At 42.9% G+C, this 19,054-nt stretch overlaps 1 protein-coding gene across 8 annotated transcripts in view; it reads right to left on the bottom strand.

Annotated features, from left to right (window-relative positions):
- LOC106607536 (pleckstrin homology domain-containing family A member 1) overlaps positions 1 to 19,054 on the bottom strand; it is a 77,282-nt gene that overhangs the window by 39,434 nt on the left and 18,794 nt on the right. For all 8 annotated transcript variants that reach the window (XM_045721320.2, XM_014204610.3, XM_014204619.3 and 5 more), the window contains exons 3-8: positions 7,743 to 7,799; positions 7,437 to 7,482; positions 1,284 to 1,381; positions 735 to 866; positions 339 to 479; positions 155 to 223 (exon numbers count right to left, since the gene is read on the bottom strand). In XM_045721320.2, coding sequence (XP_045577276.2) covers positions 155 to 223; positions 339 to 479; positions 735 to 866; positions 1,284 to 1,381; positions 7,437 to 7,482; positions 7,743 to 7,799 — 543 coding nt within the window. The remainder of the gene's footprint in view (positions 1 to 154; positions 224 to 338; positions 480 to 734; positions 867 to 1,283; positions 1,382 to 7,436; positions 7,483 to 7,742; positions 7,800 to 19,054) is intronic.

The following is a 19,054-nucleotide window of genomic DNA, read 5'->3' as shown; positions in this document are numbered from 1 at the left end:
GACATGTGTCGCAATGGCACAAGATTCCAGGGACTTGAGGTGGACCGTGTCAGGACAAGCGTGTCAGGACAAGAGGGCAAACCCACTGTAAGTGTGTGAGTGCGTGTAATAAGTCATTCTGGTATTCTTTCCAGCGTTAATGAAAATTGCTTACCAGATCTGATTTGAAGTAACTCATGGTGTTATCCTCCAGTAAGAAATATCTCCTTTTCCAATTTCTCATCTGGGGAAAAGAAAACCACAAATTACTTCCTCATACTCATGGCCTCATAATTTAACCTAAAATATCCCAAACTCAGAGCCCCTCACTGTGCCCCACCATAGTCCACTACACTCACCACAGCTCCCTGCTTCACACAGTAGCCAGACTTGATGACCGCCCGGTCCTGGGTCGGCTTGCCCAGAAAGTATGGCAGCTGGCTGTACGACCTCCGCAGCAACTCACGCTCCGAACCCTCCTGGCCCTCGCCCCCTTCCTGCTGTCGGAGGGAAATACACCATAGGTGATTTACATCCACAACATCTCAGTTCATTTACAACTTAATAAGAGGCTGACTAGGTAAGGCAATATCTAGTGAGGCCGAGTTATGGGGGTAGACATAAGTCATTATGGCACATTCAGTCCCACTTTATTTGGATAGTCCCCTAAAGGACTGTAGATGCTCAAACTATCAACTGCAACTCTATTGACATGCAACTAGTTAGGGATAGGTAGGGCAGCTAGCCTTGGCTACCTGCGTCTGGGTGATGATGGGAACTCCCCCAATGATGTCAGTCCTGTAGGAGACCTGCTTCTTGGGTCCCAGGATGTCCAGAAGAGCTTTCTGGTTCTCCACATTCTGTTGGGCATTACATGACTTTGGCACCTGCAAGAGAAAACAGTGTGACAAACATTCATAACATGTAGAGTAGACCTTGATTCTGTGACTGTTTCAGGGGGATAACACCTTAGGACAACCATATTTCTGTGTATGTTGGTTAGTCACTTCCGCAGACATCCGCTCCTGTTTCTAGCTCTTTTTTGAGGTTGGAGGGATTCCAAGCGTAGAGTGGGAGTAGTGCACAGCTCCCCCAAATCAAGGGCAGAAAGGTCTCTACCAACAATACACCATCCTGAGTCACTCTCTGACTCACACACACACACACGTGAAATCTTGAGATTTTACTCACTTTAACAGGAAATATTCAGTCATGAACAGGAAATCATCGTTTTCTAAAGAGGACTAGGCTGGGTCTTCAGGTCCTTAGTTATAGAAGACAGTGCAGAACTGAGTGAGACTCACAGTGATTTTGGTGGCCTTATTGAGAGCATTCACCCATTCCACCAGGTCCTGCTGATCATTGGCCTGGAGGAAGAATTTCCTCATGCCAGCGTTGATGACTGAGAAAGAGGAAGGGAAAGGCCAAGAAAGAGAAGGAAGACAATAGTGAGTAACCCAATTCAAAAGTTGACAACATGAAAATGTTTGTTTGACAAGATAAAACACTGTAGCTTAATTAGAGCTTGGTTGAGAGGGAATAGAGTGGATTGTCTGCTGTTACTAATATGACGAGGCATAGCAGGAGCATTGGGTCCATTACATGAGAGTGGAAAATGGCATCAAAGCCATCAGCAGCCCTACCCATCCCCGCTGTAATGACCATTCATCCCCAATGTTAACAAAAAAAGGGCTCGAGGCCATCACAAATCACACTTGTCAATCACAAAGGTCAATTCCTGATTCTGGCACAGAGAGCACTCCTGTCTCCATATATCGTTATCTCTTAATTATTTAATCCCTAACTTCCTCTACTTTTTGCCTTCTCCCCTTCTGATCATTATAGCCGAGCCTACCAGACGGGCTAAATGCCTTTTAGAGCACTAGCTGTTCCGGACGACTCTGTGATCACGCTCTCTGTAGCCGATGTGAGCAAGACCTTTAAACATTCACAAGGCCGCGGGGCCAGACGGATTACCAGGACATGTACTCAGAGCATGCGCGGACCAACTGGCAAGAGTCTTCACCAACATTTTTAACCTCTCCCTGACCGAGTCTGTAATACCTACAAGTTTCAAGCAGACCACCATAGTCCATGTGCCCAAGAAAGTGAAGGTAACCTGCCTAAATGACTACTGCCCATAGCACTCATGTCAGTAGCCATGAAATGCTTTAAAAATCTGGTCATCAACATCACCATCCCGGAAACCCTAGACCCACTCCAATTCGCATACCGCCCCAACAGATCACACAATCTCAATCGTACTCCACACTGCCCTTTTGCACCTGGACAAAAGGAACAGCTATGTGAGAATGTTGTTCATTGACTACAGCTCAGCGTTCAACATCAGTGCCAACAAAGTGCATCACTAAGCTAAGGACCTCAGTACTAAAGACCTCCCTCCACCTCCAGTTTTTAAGAGTAGGCAACAACACCTCTGCCATGCTGATCATCAACACAGGGGCCCCTCAGGGGTGCGTGCTTAGTTCCCTCCTGTACTCCCTGTTCACCCATGACTGTGTGGCCAAGCACAACTCAAACACCATCATTAAGGCTCTCTCGCTCAGCGTGATTCATCACTCCAGAGAACACGTTTCTACTGCTCCAGATTCCAATGGCGGAGAGCTTTACACCACTCCAGCCGACGCTTGGCATTGCACATGATGATTTTAGGCTTGTGTGCAGCTGCTTGGCCATGGAAACCCATTTTATGTTTGTCTACGGAGAATGCATGGCTGCGTGCTCAATTTTATACACGTCAGCAACAGGTGTAGCTGAAATAGCCGAATCCACTAACTTGAAGAGCTGTTCACATACTTCTGAATATATAGTGTATGACAATCTGGATACCGCCCAAGCCTAGTAGATACAATTACAAATTCATTTAAATATTGTTTGGAATGATTTAACCCACAGATTACACATTATGTTGACCAGATACTCTAGTGGCCGCTCTAACAATGAAAATACATTTCTTCAAAAATGGAAAACAGTCGGGCGGAGGCAAGATCAGGTGGGCCAATGAGAGGGCTACACGCGTGTGAACAAAAAGGCACAATTCCAATAGTGTTTTTTTCTCAAAGTTAAATCAGTACACTCATAACAACCTAAGCATTACGAAACTTTTATTCAATCAAATAAGCCACACGTAGCAAATAAGCCATAAATGTTTTAGCCAAATATGACACTCATTGACCGCCATACAAAAACTCCTTGCTTTGTGTGCAAAGAAATATGAAGAAAAAAAAACGGCACCTGCTGGAGCAGATATTTTGGGCTATTATTATCACTCTGACTTCGCCTCTTTCTCTCTGTTTTACCCAATTATTTTCCAACAGGAAATCCAGTTGACTGACAGGCTTCCCAGACTGCCTCCAATCTTTAAAATGTTCCTTAAGGTATCTTGTATTAGTGTACCAAGCTTGATACCTGCATCATAAAACGGAACAATTATTTTATCTGCTGGACTAGAGATAACATGACTGAACAAGGTGTTAATGGCCCGCAAGTGGTTTTGGAACAGCCTGCGACAGTTTAATGATGTAAAATGCGACCCACCAACAGAGATGCATCCAGACCAGCGCCAACGCACAATAGAAGGAAAAAAACTTTATGCCAGTCAAATGGGTGACAACTTTTGAGACAAGTGGTTCTCGGTAGTAATGGTGCAACCACCATGGTCACGAATCTGTGCTCTAGGGCACTCAGAAACATCGGTACAGCGAAGCCTAATCATTACAAAAATTCTGGCACAGCAAAATATTTGACAATGAAATGGTTGCACTTTAGAGTCCTGCTCACTAGTCACATCCCCACTTGTTATGTCCACACAAATCCCACAGTGATAGAAACTGAAAGCAGAGAGATCATCACCATGACTGAACATTAATGCTGTGGAATAAACGAGTGATTCAATGAGTGGGAGAGAATCAGTAACAGGCAGACATGGCATGGGCATTTTGTTAAACATACTGAGACAAGTAGACCATGGGAAAAAAATAAGATTAGGCAATTCATCTAAATGTGCCATAATTGAAACAAGAAGAAGCTGAAATGGTATCATATGCCATGTTACCGCATATATTTACCCCACATTAAGCTGTACCAACACAGTCTGGCTGAAGAGGTGTGTACCAAAGGTGGTGGGGGTTATCAATAGAAGTGAATAACAAGCTGGGAGAGGTCATCTAAGATCTGACTCACAGCTGCAATCATACACACAAAACGTGTGTGGTTGAGTCACACAGCAGCATCAGAGCCACAAACACACAGACATGAATCAGAATTTGCCACTCTGACTCTCATTTTACTGTAAGCCCATCTGGAAGTATGACTGCCTTTCTCAAACCTTCCCAAACAGCTTTCAATGAAAACGCCCATTAAGACATGTGCGGAAGGGAGGCGCGATGGTAATTATTGTCGAAATCAACAACAAAAATACACGCAAACAGCTGTTTTAAAAATGCCCCAGACTATCCAGAATGGGTTCAATTAGGATGCCAGCATCCTATCAAAACCCAAACACACACACACAGAGACAGGGACAGTCAATGTAGTGTTTCATCCAACTGAGGACGATGGGGGGTGCTGACTAGGCTTGGGCGGTATCCAGATTGTCATACCAACCTTGTGCCATCTCAGGATATTCGGAAATACTAGAACTCAACACAAGGTGCACTATTTTCAAACCCCACTGATCCCCTGGCCTATTTTAAGGACATATATGCCAGCTTATAAAAGCTATACAAATAATAAAACAAGTTGTTATACTCACAGTCTGTTGCATGCACAAAACAAACATTATGATCCAGGAGGGGATTCCCTGCTGTTACCAAGTGAAGCTTGATTTTGGAAGAAGCTAACCCCTTCGTTAGACAGTCAACTAGCTACTAAATTATCAAACCAAACACACAATTGCAAAGCATTTAGCACATTTCAGACTTAACGTTAATAGTTATAAAATATTTAGCTGGCAAACATTTAGTTGGGAATTCCATACTGTAACTAAATCACCTGGCGTGCGCTGCAGAACAGGGATTGACTCATAAAAGGATCTCACGTCGTTGTGTGATTTTAAACACACACCTAACTGGGGACTACCGGTAAGCTTAAAATTGAAAAAAAATGTATCTCCTAACGTATTGCACAAGAGGACAGCAGGTATTTACATAAAACCAGTTAAATGTAATCTACGCAACTCCCAAAAGTTATTGTTTATTATGAGAGGGCCATAAACAATAACTAGTAATGCTGCATACTCAAATAAAAAAGGTTAAAATCTCACCTTTCTGGTTAAAAAAAATGGTTAAACTGCTGAGGTGTAGTCACTTGAGGACACAAGTTCAAGTATAATATGAAATATTTTATGATGCATTTCCTATTCAACAAAACTGTATGACCAAGGCTTGAACGGACTTGTACGCTTTCTAAATATAGTGTCATCAAATTATAAAATGACTAAGAGTTCACCTTCCTTATAACTGTCAAATACATATTTGTATGTTTAGTGTTAGAGAAACATTGCATATCTTCTCTTGATCAAAACGTCTGCCCCCATCGCTGTGAACGGCTCACAGAGCTCTAGCTTGGCTTCCTAAACTTGCTAGGAACTCGCCTTTCATCTCATTAATATTGTCCTTCTAAAAGTGTTTTTTTTCTCCATTAAAATCTGAATTATTTGAGATGAATGTCTATAAAAATCAATCTCTGAATGTGCTACAGTGATGAAACCACTCTCTCCTACTGCACTACAATGTAAGGATTGCAACCATGTGCTTTGTCAGTGGCGAGTTCAGCCAGGAGTTGATGGAAAGTCGGAAGAGCGAATTAAATGGTAGGAGGGACATCCCAGATACAAGTGGTTTCAGATCTCACATCCTACGTCACACAGGCTAAAAAAAAAAAATACACTACTGTGTCCGTGGGAACTAGGGCTATCGCTCATTTCGATCTATGGTGTCCACAGACCAATTTATAAGCAAAGATGTCTGTCGGAACCGGTACCAGAACCACGCAGGTCCCCTAAACGTGGGACTTCACATTTAAGAGGTTAAAAAGTAGTTACAAATATTAAAATGTATTAAAAAAAAAAATCAAAATAAATAGTTAGCGGTATTGACATAAAACATACAGTGGCTATTTCCAAATATGCCGCTATAAGGTATACCACCCAAGCCTAAAAGCCAATTTATGCTTGATGTGGCAATAAGGTCCTGAGGCTCCGTACAGAGGGTGCGACGCAACTGCGGAACCGCCGGAGGCTTGTGAAGGCCAAATCAAGCTCCGTACTGCATCGCTGTGCGCCTCCCAAATGTTTTAGCAATGCAGAGGGCTCTGTATAGCTGCCCACTGACATGATTGGTTGACGGTAGGTGGGGCTGTACGTCCTGTATAAACACAAACTCACATCCGTGACAACAGCTCTGCACCGCAAAGTACAAGTAGTATGAATGCCCTGACTTCTACAGAGGCCGCATCTCAGTAAATGCTGTACGGCCAATGCAGATGCCGGAATGACCATAAAATTGGCTTTAAATGCTGACGCTGACACACACACACACACTTCTGAACCAGATCAACCAAGAGGGCAAGAAGGGACCATATACAGTAAGTACCCTGGTCAGCTGCTACCCTGCATGCCTCTGTTGAAGCTAAGCAGGGATGTCCTTAGCATGCCAAGGGGAAAGCAAGCAGAGGTGAAAGAGGTGAGAGAAGGGCAAGTATGCATTCCTCCCTCAGGTTCAAGTTAATCTAAACACTCTAGCCTTGTGTACATGGTGGCATCTGTCAGGGCAGGCAGATGGTCATTGTCAATCCTGAAAAGATATGAATGTATTGCTGGACAGAAACATGGACTCAGCTACCCCCATATGATTTCATCATTTGGCCTATTCAGCTCACACAACTGGGGGAAAAAAGAGCCCATGGCCATATACACTTTATTTTATTTCACCTTTATTTAACCAGGTAGGCTAGGTAGGCTGTAACTGCGACCTGGCCAAGATAATGCAAAGCAGTTCGACACATACAACAGAGTTACACATGGAATAAACAAACAAACAGTCAATAATACAGTAGAAAAAGTCTATATACAGTATGTGCAAATGTAGGATAAGGGAGGTAAGGCAATAAATAGGCTATGGTGGCGAAGTAATTACAATATAGCAATTAAACACTGGAGTGAATAGATGTGCAGAAGATGAATGTGCAAGTAGAGATACTGGGGTGCAAAGGAGCAAGATAAATAAATCAATAAATAGAGTATGGGGATGTCCACTACAGTTTAGATGTCCACTAACCTTCTAAATCAAGAACTAAGTTTACAGAACTCTATATACAGTATCTGTGGCTATGGTTTATAAATACGGAAGAGGTCATAAAAAGCCCAGCCAAGTTGCAAACATTTCCATATGAATTGAGCCGAGAAAAGAGAATAGTTATTCTCAAAACAATCTTACCAAAGCAAAACTCCGCCTTTGGTCTTTGCTTAGTGGCATCGCTGACCTACGAGGCAAGAGAAGTACAAAAACCACAATTAACAATTGTGCACAGTGAACGTACACAGAGTATTTAAAACATTTAGAACACCTGCTCTTTCCATGACAGAGTGACCAGGTGAATGCTATGATCCCTTACTGAATTTAAATCCACTTCAAATCAGTGTAGATGAAGGGAAGAAGCCAGGTTAAAGAAATATCAGATGCCAGGCACATTGGTTTGTGTATAAAATCAAGGATGTGCAAATTCATTAGCAAATCTCTTACCTTGGAGATGTATGTGAGTTTGAGTGAGCCAACACAGTCCGCACCAATGGGCAGGTTCTATATGGGAAATAGTTAGGTGAGGAACTATTATATAGCATTGAATACTGGATATTGTTATAAACCCTGACGCAAACCATGACCTTTTATGTGGGGTGCTCTCATATTACGCATTTGGGGTATTCTAAAGAAGAGACAGTGGGGTACGGGGAACTTCAACAAAAAATGAGAACAAAAGTGGATTTAGGATACATTGTTCGGTTATTAAGATTCTGATTGAACTTACAGCTTTTCTATATAAAAAGAACATGGGGGAATAATTCACTCTCCGCAAAAGGCATGAATAACTTATGTTTTAGCACACTCGCTAAGTCTGTAAAGATTGTAGGGCTGGCACAGGGAGGACAAGCTTCATTTCCAAAAGTTCCAAATACACAGGGGGTGTCACCAAAGCCGTATTTCATTCATTAGGTATGTCATAGTTATTTTTCAAAGATGCATTATGATGCATTACAAGCGCAAAACATTTTAACAAAAATGACAATTTTGACATTAAGCGGGGTCATTTCGCATAACAATTACTCGTAAAAATATCATGGCTATATACAGGGAGTAACAGTACCGAGTCAATGTGCTGGGGTATGAGGTAATTGAGGTAGATACACAATATATACAAAGGTATGTGGACACCCCTTCAAATTAGTGGATTTGGCTATTTGTGTATAAAAATCAACTACAGTCTTTCAACCCCCATCAACAAACAAGGGCTCAGTGACTTTCAACGCAGCACCATCATAGGATGACACCAACTAGTCAGTTTGTCAAATTTCTGCCCTGCTAGAGCTGCACCGGTCAACTGTAAGTGCTGTTATTGTGAAGTGGAAAGTCTAGGAGCAACAACGGCTCAGCCGCGAAGAGGTAGGCCACACAAGCTCACAAAACAGGACCGCCAAGTGCTGAAGCGCGTAAAATTCATGTCCTCGGACGCAACACTCACTACCGAGTTCCAAACTGCCTCTGGAAGCAATGTCAGCACATGAACTGTTTGCCGGGTGCTTCATGAAAAAGATTTCCATGGCTGAGCAGCCGCACACAAGCCTAAAATCACCATGTGCAATGCCAAGCGTCTGCTGGAGTGGTGTAAAGCTTGCCGCCATTGGACTCTGGAGCAGTGGAAACGCATTCCCTGGAGTGATGCATTACGCTTCACAATCTGAAGTATCTGGGTTTGGCGGATGCCAGGAGACCGCTACCTGCCCGAATTCATAGTGCCAGCTGTAAAGTTTAGTGGAGGAAGAATAATGGTCTGGGGCTGTTTTTCATGGTTCGGGCTAGGCCCCTTAGTTCCAGTGAAGGGAAATCTTGATGCTACAGCATAAAATGACATTCTAGACAACTCCATGCTTCCAACATTGTGGCAACAGTTTGGGGAAGGCCCTTTCCTGTTTCAGCATGACAACGCCCCATGAGGTCCACACAGAAAAGGTTTATCGAGATGAACTGGCCTGCACAGAACCCTGACCTTGCTTCCAGAAAAACTAAGGACAGTGGGCTCGCCTTCTCCGTGGCCGACGCGAGTAAAACCCTCGCAAGGCTGCCAGCCTCGACGGCATCCCTAGGAACGTCCTCAGAGAATGCGCAGACCAGCTGGCTAGTGTGTTTACGGACATATTCAATCTCTCCCTATCCCAGTCTGCTGTCCCCACATGCTTCAAGATGGCCTCCATTGTTCCTGTACCCAAGAATGCAAAGGTAACTGAACTAATCCCCCCGTAGCACTCACTTCTGTCATCATGAAGTGCTTTGAGAGACTAGTCAAGGATCATATCACCTCCACCTTACCTGTCACCATAGACCCTCTTCAATTTGCTTACTGCCCCAATAGGTCCACAGACGATGCAATTGCCATCACACTACACAATCCCATCAGGACAAGAGAAATACCTATGAAAGAATGCTGTTCATTGACTATAGCTCAGCATTCAACACCATAGTACCCTCCAAGCTCATCATTAAGCTTGAGGCCCTGGGTCTCAACCCCAACCTGTGCAATTGGGTCATGGACTTCCTGACGGGCCACCTCCAGGTGGTGAAGGTAGGAAACATAATCTCCACCCCGCTGATCCTCAACACTGGGGCCCCACAAGGGTGCGTGCTTAGCCCTCTCCTGTACTCTCATGACTGCATGGCCATGCACGCCTCCAACTCAATCATCAAGTTTGCAGAAGACACAACAGTAGTAGGCTTGATTACCAACAACGACGAGACAGCCTACAGGGGGGTGGTGAGGGTTCTCGGAGTATGGTGTCAGGAAAATAACATCTCACTCAATATCAACAAAACAAAGGAGATGATCATGGACTTCAGGAAACAGCAGATGTTAGAATTGTTCTTCGACTGTGACAGAGTATTTTGTGTAGATCGTTGACAAATAATTACAATTAAATCCATTTCAATCCCACTTTGTAACACAACAAAATGTGGAAAAGGCAAGGGGTGTGAATGCTTTCTGAAGGCACTGTACGTATTGTATGGTCACTGTGGGGACAATCTCGTTGATGCACTTATTAATTCTTAAAAGTCTAAGCTGACATTTGAAATTGTTTTAAGGTCATAACATGGATAATTTCGATATTTGATTATGAATTTAAGGATCAATTTAAATATTGAATTTGGCTTTTACTACTATAGTAAACTCAGCAAAAAAAAGCTACGTCCTCACTGTCAACTGCGTTTATTTTCAGCAAACTTAACCTGTTAGGGCTAGGGGGCAGTATTTACACGGCCGGATAAAAAACGTACCCGATTTAATCTGGTTATTACTACTGCCCAGAAACTAGAATATGCATATAATTGGCTTTGGATAGAAAACACCCTAAAGTTTCTAAAACTGTTTGAATGGTGTCTGTGAGTATAACAGAACTCATATGGCAGGCAAAAACCTGAGAAGATTCTGTACAGGAAGTGCCCTCTCTGACCATTCCTTGAGCTTCTTGGCTCTGTTTATTGAAAATGTAGGATCTTTGCTGTAACGTGACACTTCCTACGGTTCCAATAGGCTCTCAGAACCCGGGAAAAAGCTGAATGATGTAATTCCAGCCACTGGCTGAAACACATTAGCGCCTTTGGTAAGTTGCCGATCAGAGGACCATCAGACTGAGGCTCGTGCACAAAGGGATCCCATGTTTTTATTTTCTCTCTCTTTGAACGTAAACACGCTTTCCCGGTCGGAATATTATCGCTTTTTTTATGGAGAAAAATGGCATAAAAATTGATTTTAAACAGCGGTTGACATGCTTCGAAGTACGGTAATGGAATATTTAGAAATGTTTTGTCACGAAACGCGTCGTGCGCGTCACCCTTCTTTACCCTTTCGGATAGTGTCTTGAACGCACGAACAAAACGCCGCTATTTGGATATAACTATGGATTATTTTGAACCAAACCAACATTTGTTATTGAAGTAGAAGTCCTGGGAGTGCATTCTGACGAAGAACAGCAAAGGTAATAACATTTTTCTTATAGTAAATCTGACTTTGGTGAGGGCTAAACTTGTTGGGTGTCTAAATAGCTAGCCCTGTGATGCCGGGCTATCTACTCAGAATATTGCAAAATGTGCTTTCACCGAAAAGCTATTTTAAAATCGGACATAGCGAGTGCATAGAGGAGTTCTGTATCTATAATTCTTAAAATAATTATGTTTTTTTGTGAACGTTTATCGTGAGTAATTTAGTAAATTCACCGGAAGTTTGCTAGTATGCTAGTTCTGAACGTCACATGCTAATGTAAAAAGCTGGTTTTTGATATAAATATGAACTTGATTGAACAAAACATGCATGTATTGTATAACATAATGTCCTAAGATTGTCATCTGATGAAGATCAAAGGTTAGTGCTGCATTTAGCTGTGGTTTGGGTTTATGTGACATTATATGCTAGCTTGAAAAATGGGTGTCTGATTATTTCTGGCTGGGTACTCTGCTGACATAATCTAATGTTTTGCTTTCGTTGTAAAGCCTTTTTGAAATCGGACAGTGTGGTTAGATTAACGAGAGTCTTGTCTTTAAAATGGTGTAAAATAGTAATATGTTTGAGAAATTGAAGTAATAACATTTCTAAGGTATTTGAATAACGCGCCACAGGATTCCACTGGCTGTTACGTAGGTGGGACGAAATCATCCACTGGCCCTAGAGAAGTTAACATGTGTAAATATTTATATGAACATAAGATTCAACAACTGAGACAAACTGAACAAGTTCCACAGACATGTGACTAACAGAAATGGAATAGTGTCCCCCTGAACAAAGGGGGGGTCAAAATCAAAAGTAACAGTCAGTATCTGGTGTGGCCACCAGCTGCATTAAGTACTACAGTGAATCTCCTCCTCATGGACTACACCAGATTTGCCAGTTCTTGCTGTGAGATGTTACCCCACTCTTCCACCAAGGCACCTACAAGTTCCCGGACATTTCCGAGGGGAATGGCCCTAGCCCTCACTCTCTGATCCAACAGGTCCCAAACGTGCTCAATGGGATTGAGATCCGGGCTCTTCTCATGGCAGAACACTGACATTCTTGTCTTGCAGGAAATCACGCAAAGAACAAGCAGTATGGCTGGTGGCATTGTCATGCTGGAGGGTCATGTCAGGATGAGCCTGCAGGAAGGGTACCACATGAGGAAGGAGGATGTCTTCCCAACAACGCACAGTGTTGAGATTGTCTGCAATGACAACAAGCTCAGTCCGATGATGCTGTGACACACCACCCCAGACCATGACGGACCCTCAACCTCCAAATCAATCCCGTTTCAGTGTACAGGCCTCAGTGTAATGCTCACTCCTTCGACGATAAATGCGAATCCGACCATCACCCCTGGTGAGACAAAACCTCAACTCGTCAGTGAAGAGCACTTTTTGCCAGTCCTGTCTGGTCCAGCGACGGTGTCTATGTGCCCATAGGCGACGTTGTTGCCTACAAGCCCTCAGTCAAGCCTCTCTCAGCCTATTGCGGACAGTCTGAGCACTGATGGAGGGATTGTGCGTTCCTGGTATAACTCGGGCAGTTGTTGTTGCCATCCTGTACCTGTCCCGGAGGTGTGATGTTCGGATGTACCAATCCTGTGCCGATGTTGTTACACGTGGTGTGCCACTGCGAGAACGATCAGCTGTCCGTCCTGTCTCCCTGTAGCGCTGTCTTAGTACGCTCACAGTACGGACATTGCAATTTATTGCCCTAGCCACGTCTGCAGTCCTCATGCCTCCGTGCAGCATGCCTAAGCCTAGTTCACGCAGATGAGCAGGGACCCTGGACATCTTTCTTTTAGTGTTTTTCCAGAGTCAGTAGAAAGGCCTCTTTAGTGTCCCAAGTTTTCATAACCGTGACCTTAATTGCCTACCGTCTGTAAGCTGTTAATGTCTTAACGACCGTTCCACAGGTGCATGTTCATTAATTGTTTATGGTTCATTGAACAAGCATGGGAAACAGTGTTTAAACCCTTACAATGAAGATCTGTGAAGTCATTTGGATTTTTACTAATTATCTTTGAAAGACAGGGTCGTGAAAAAGGGACGTTTCTTTTTTTGCTGAGTTATATATCTCCTTGATATATGACAGACACTTCAAAACCGTATTTATTTATTCAATGTGTTTCTATATAAACTCCCAAAAAAAGGAACGTCCCTTTTTGTTCATACAAATATATACACATGTTAAGTTTGCTGAAAATAAACGCAGTTGACAGCGAGAGGACGTCTCTTTTTTTACTGAGTTTATATATACTGCAAAAAAAAATAAAAGGGAACACTTAAACAACACATCCTAGATCTGAATGAAAGAAATAATCTTATTAAATACTTTTTTCTTTACATAGTTGAATGTGCTGAGAACAAAATCACACAAAAATAATCAATGGAAATCCAATTTATCAACCCATGGAGGTCTGGATTTGGAGTCACACTCAAAATGAACGTGGAAAACCACACTACAGGCTGATCCAACTTTGATGTAATGTCCTTAAAACAAGTCAAAATGAGGCTCAGTCGTGTGTGTGGCCTCCACGTGCCTGTATGACCTCCCTACAACGCCTGGACATGCTCCTGATGAGGTGGCGGATGGTCTCCTGAGGGATCTCCTCCCAGACCTGGACTAAAGCATCCGCCAACTCCTGGACAGTCTGTGGTGCAACGTGGCGTTGGTGGATGGAGCGAGACATGATATCCCAGATGTGCTCAATTGGATTCAGGTCTGGGGAACGGGCGGCCCAGTCCATAGCATCAATGCCTTCCTCTTGCAGGAACTGCTGACACACTCCGCCGCATGAGGTCTAGCATTGTCTTGCATTAGGAGGAACCCAGGGCCAACCGCACCAGCATATGGTCTCATAAGGGGTCTGAGGATCTCATCTCGGTACCTAATGGCAGTCAGGCTACCTCTGGCGAGCACATGGAGGGCTGTGCGGCCCCCCAAAGAAATGCCACCCCACACCATGACTGACCCACCGCCAAACCGGTCATGCTGGAGGATGTTGCAGGCAGCAGAATGTTCTCCACGGCATCTCCGGACTCTGTCACGTCTGTCACGTGCTCAGTGTGAACCTGCTTTCATCTGTGAAGAGCAAAGGGCGCCAGTGGCGAATTTGCCAATCTTGGTGTTCTCTGGCAAATGCCAAATGTCCTGCACGGTGTTGGGCTGTAAGCACAACCCCCACCTGTGGACGTCGTGCCCTCATACCACCCTCACGGAGTCTGTTTCTGACCGTTTGAGCAGACACATGCACATTTGTGGCCTGCTGGAGGTCATTTTGCAGGGCTCTGGGAGTGCTTCTCCTGCTCCTCCTTGCACAAAGGCGGAGGTAGCGGTCCTGCTGCTGGTTTGTTGCCCTCCTACGGCCTCCTCCACGTCTCCTGATGTACTGGCCTGTCTCCTGGTAGCGCCTCCATGCTCTGGACACTACGCTGACAGACACAGCAAACCTTCTTGCCACAGCTCGCATTGATGTGCCATCCTGGATGAGCTGCACTACCTGAGCCACTTGTGTGGGTTGTAGACTCCGTCTCATGCTACCACTAGAGTGAAAGCACCGCTAGCATTCAAAAGTGACCAAAACATCAGCCAGGAAGCATAGGAACTGAGAAGTGGTCTGTGGTCCCCGCCTGCAGAACCACTCCTTTATTGGGGGTGTCTTGCTAATTGCCTATAATTTCCACCTGTTGTCTATTCCATTTGCACAACAGCATGTGAAATTTATTGTCAATCGGTGTTGCTTCCTAAGTGGACAGTTTGATTTCACAGAAGTGTGATTGACTTGGAGTTACATTGTGTTGTTTAAGTGTTCCCTTTATTTTTTTGAGCAGTGTATATTACATACACGTCAAACGTTTGGACACTACCACCTATTCAAAGATGTATTTTTTACAAATGTTCTACATTGTAGAATAATAGTGAACACAGCAAAATGATGAAATAACACATATGGATTTGTTAAACAAATCAAAATATATTTTATATTTGAGATTCTTCAAAGTATCCCCCTTTGCCTTGACACATTTGCACACTCTTGGCATTCTCTCAACCAGCTTCATGAGGTAGTCACCAGGAATGCGTTTCAAGTAACAGGTCTGCCTCGAGCAAACACCATGATGTTCGTGAGAGTCTCCCCTTTCTATAGAATGGTCATATGTGGTCAAACCATTCTGATGCTACAGACGTTTTTGTGAAAAGACTAATACTTAGAAAAAAGCTACTGCAGAATTTATGTATTTTTGTTTCATAGCTGGTAGCTAATCACACCAAGACCTACGAATCCTATGTATCCCACCTCACGCACGGCGCATCAAGACTGCCTGGTGGGGAGCTGTGCAAACTGTGGTTGAAGTGAAGATACATATTTTGAAGTGCTGTGCACAGTCATAAAAGTTGGTCTAGTTTACTCAAAAGTCTACCCAAGTGAGCCTTTGTGATTTACACTTTTGTTCACAAGCTAGGTTGTTTTTCAATATTTGAGTGTACGCTTCAGCAGCTGAACATTAGTCTCATCTGTGATATTTTGGTTAAAAGACACGGGTCACAAAATGTTATAACATTTAGCAATATACGACATCACTTCTTACTAGCAGTGGTGATTTTAGCATGTAACTCTTGGTGGGGAAAACAAACATATTTGTTGATGAATGCCAGCAAAGCCACTACACAACACATTATAATTGCACTATAATGGTGACAAACGGTGCCCGACAACTGTTATGACCTACATAAAGCTGTCCCAACAGCAGAGCTTTCTTTTCAGCACCATGGCGTGAATCCTTACCACTGCTACACCTGGCTATCAGCGGAACCTTGTCTGGCAGCGCAACAGTTCATTCAGCCTCATTTACTGCCTTTTTTAAAAACATAGCTGATCAGAATTCAGAATATGGGCCATTCTTACAGAATTCTCCTGTACACAAAGTCAGTACCATAGGATAAATAAAGGGGGCATATAAGCAGACAATTAAAGTTCTTACAATATTCAAGGCTATAGGCTACATGTGCGCCACCAAGTCAAAACAGTAGGCCAAGTTATGAGGGGGAAAAGGACCAAATTATTAGGTTGAGGCACATGGGCTATTAACAGCTTAATACACAGCATACACTTAGTATTACTGTCTTTGCTACAGTATACATATCTCCTTGGCATATTACATAATTCATGCAGCAGAATACAATACATTTTTGGACTCACCTTGTTGTGCTGTGCTCACTTGAACAAGGTGGCGCGTCAGTCCTTCTTGTGGTCATATTTTGTCATCAAACTTTGTCATCAAAGTCTGGCATTCTCTGGATTTATGGTGCTTTCAAGACAACTTGGAACTCAGAAAAAAACAAGTTCGAATCATGATGTCAATGATCTTCAGGTCGGAGCTCTAGAAAGAGGCCCGAGTTCCCGACTTGGAATTCCAAGTAGGTTGACCATTCAAAACGTATTTCCCCAGTCGGAGCTAGTTTTTTCCCCCCCAGAGTTCTCAGTTGTCTTGAACTCACTGAAATCTGAGATTTCCCAGTTCTAAGTTTCCATTTGTTTTGAGCGCGGCAGAAGTCATGCTTGATTGGCCATACTGTCAATGTATTCAACCTTTTCTGGCCCATGGTGTTGCATGTTTATCCTTTTAAGCTTGGAAAAAAGACCCTTAAACCCAGACTTGGACCACATACCCTCTCCACCGAATAGCAAGCTAGTGATTGCTTTGCAACACTTGCAGTTAGCCACTGATTCCTTCCAAACCCCTCATTTTTGAACTTGCGATTTCCAAGTTGTCTAATGTTTATGTCCAATGAGCATACGTTATATCTTCAATTTCTCTTCATATGACAAAGACTGAAAAAGATTTGACAGTAGATTGTCAACTTGATTCATGATTACTGCTTGTCTAGCTTGCTAGCTAAGCTTTTGAAAGTATGATGTTGACATGATCAGTCCAATCAAAGCTACAGTAGATATAACATGATTTGACGTCATTTCATCTGTGGCCAATTACCTTGAGACTTTTTGGATGGGCACTTCTAACGTAACTCTATGGCAGCACCCAAGGGGCTTGAACTTTCTATCTCTCCCTGTAGATTTTGCGCTGAGTGTCACCATGAGTGACAGAACACTGAGCCAATTCCAGCACAACTGGAGAACATTAGAAAACCCCTACGCTGTGTATTTTCTGCTGACTGCCCCACCACCACAGAAAGCACTGAGCGAGGCTGAAACACCTGCATTTTGGAGCTGCCTTAAGAAAGCAAATAAGAGACCATAGTTGTGTGTGGCCTTAACTTGTATGTGGCGTTATTCACTTTTACATTGTTTGCAAACTGATATGTGACATGTATTAATACAAAAATAACATGCAAAAACAGGAAACAAAAAATATACTTTGTTTTAGCTAAACAGGTGGGGCTCAAAACAGGTGGCTCTGCCCCACCTGCCCTGAAGGACGGGTCGCAACTGCTTACTAGTAATACATTTGTTTTTGAAACATTACAAGCATGCTCACCCGTTTGTTGTTTTTGGTGTAATAATGACACAAACGTGTTGGCTGGTAAAAAAAATCTCAGTAGCTGGTAGATTTTTAAACAAAAAAGTTAGTTTTAGGCCCTAAAGTGATCTATTATGTTATCAAAGCTCTAGTTTTGAAAGATAATATGGTCTGAGAAGAACAATATTGGCAGGTGAGCCATACAGCCAATATACTGTGATAATGTATTAGGCCTGCCTACTGCACAAACCACATTCCTACAGAACTGTCTTTATTTGGTAAATGCAAAAAAAATGCTTTTTGACTGAAAGTGATCTTTACTCAGAAAAGGTTGGTGACCACTGCTCTAGGGGTTAAACACCTCAATGTTATCAGATGAATCGAGGAACATATTCCAGTCTGTGCTAGGGAAACAGTCCTGTAGCTTAGCATCTGCTTCATCAGACCACTTCCTTCTTAACCTGTCTGGGCCAGTGGGACGCTTGCGTCCCACCCTAATCAACAGCCAGTGGAATCGCGTCGCGCTAAATGCAAAACCTCATCAATGCTATAACTTCAATTTCTCAAACATATGACTATTTTACACCATTTTATAGATACACCTCTCCTGAATCGAACCACATTGTCCGATTTCAAAAAGGCTTTACAGCAAAAGCAAAACATTAGATTATGTCAGCAGAGTACCCAGCCAGAAATAATCACACAGCCATTTTCAAAGCAACTAGCATGCATCACAAATACCCAAAACACAGCTAAATGCAGCACTAACCTTTGACAACCTTCATCAGATGACACTCCTAGGACATCATGTTACACAACACATGCATTTTTTGTTCGATAAAGTTCATATTTATATATAAAAACAGCATTTTACATCGGCGCATGACGTTCAGAAAATCTTTTCCCTCAAATGCTTCCGATGATCAGCGCTACAATTTACAAAATTACTATTCGAAAACATTGTTAAAATGTAATATTGTCATTCAAAGACTTATAGATTAACATGTCTTGAATGCCATCTCTTTGCCAGATTTAAAAATAACTTTACTGGGAAATCACACTTTGCAATAAACGACGTGGTATGCCCAGAAAAAAAGTCTAGGCTATAAATGTTGGAGCCATCTTGGAACGATCAACCATCAAAAATACTATTGTAAATAATCCCTTACCTTTGATTATCTTTATCAGAAGGCACTTCTAGGAATCCCAGGTCCATAACAAATGTAGTTTTGTTCAAAAAAGTTAATAATTTATGTCCCAATAGTGTTAGCGCGCTCCGAAGGCTAGTGAAAATGTACCGTGTGCGTCTGACTTGTCGT

Source organism: Salmo salar, chromosome 01 (genome assembly GCF_965601325.2).
Source record: "Salmo salar chromosome 01, fSalSal1, whole genome shotgun sequence".
Taxonomy (NCBI): Eukaryota; Metazoa; Chordata; class Actinopteri; order Salmoniformes; family Salmonidae; genus Salmo; species Salmo salar.
The sequence above is the reverse complement of the archived record's forward strand: the minus strand, read 5'-3'. Positions and strand labels throughout refer to the sequence as shown.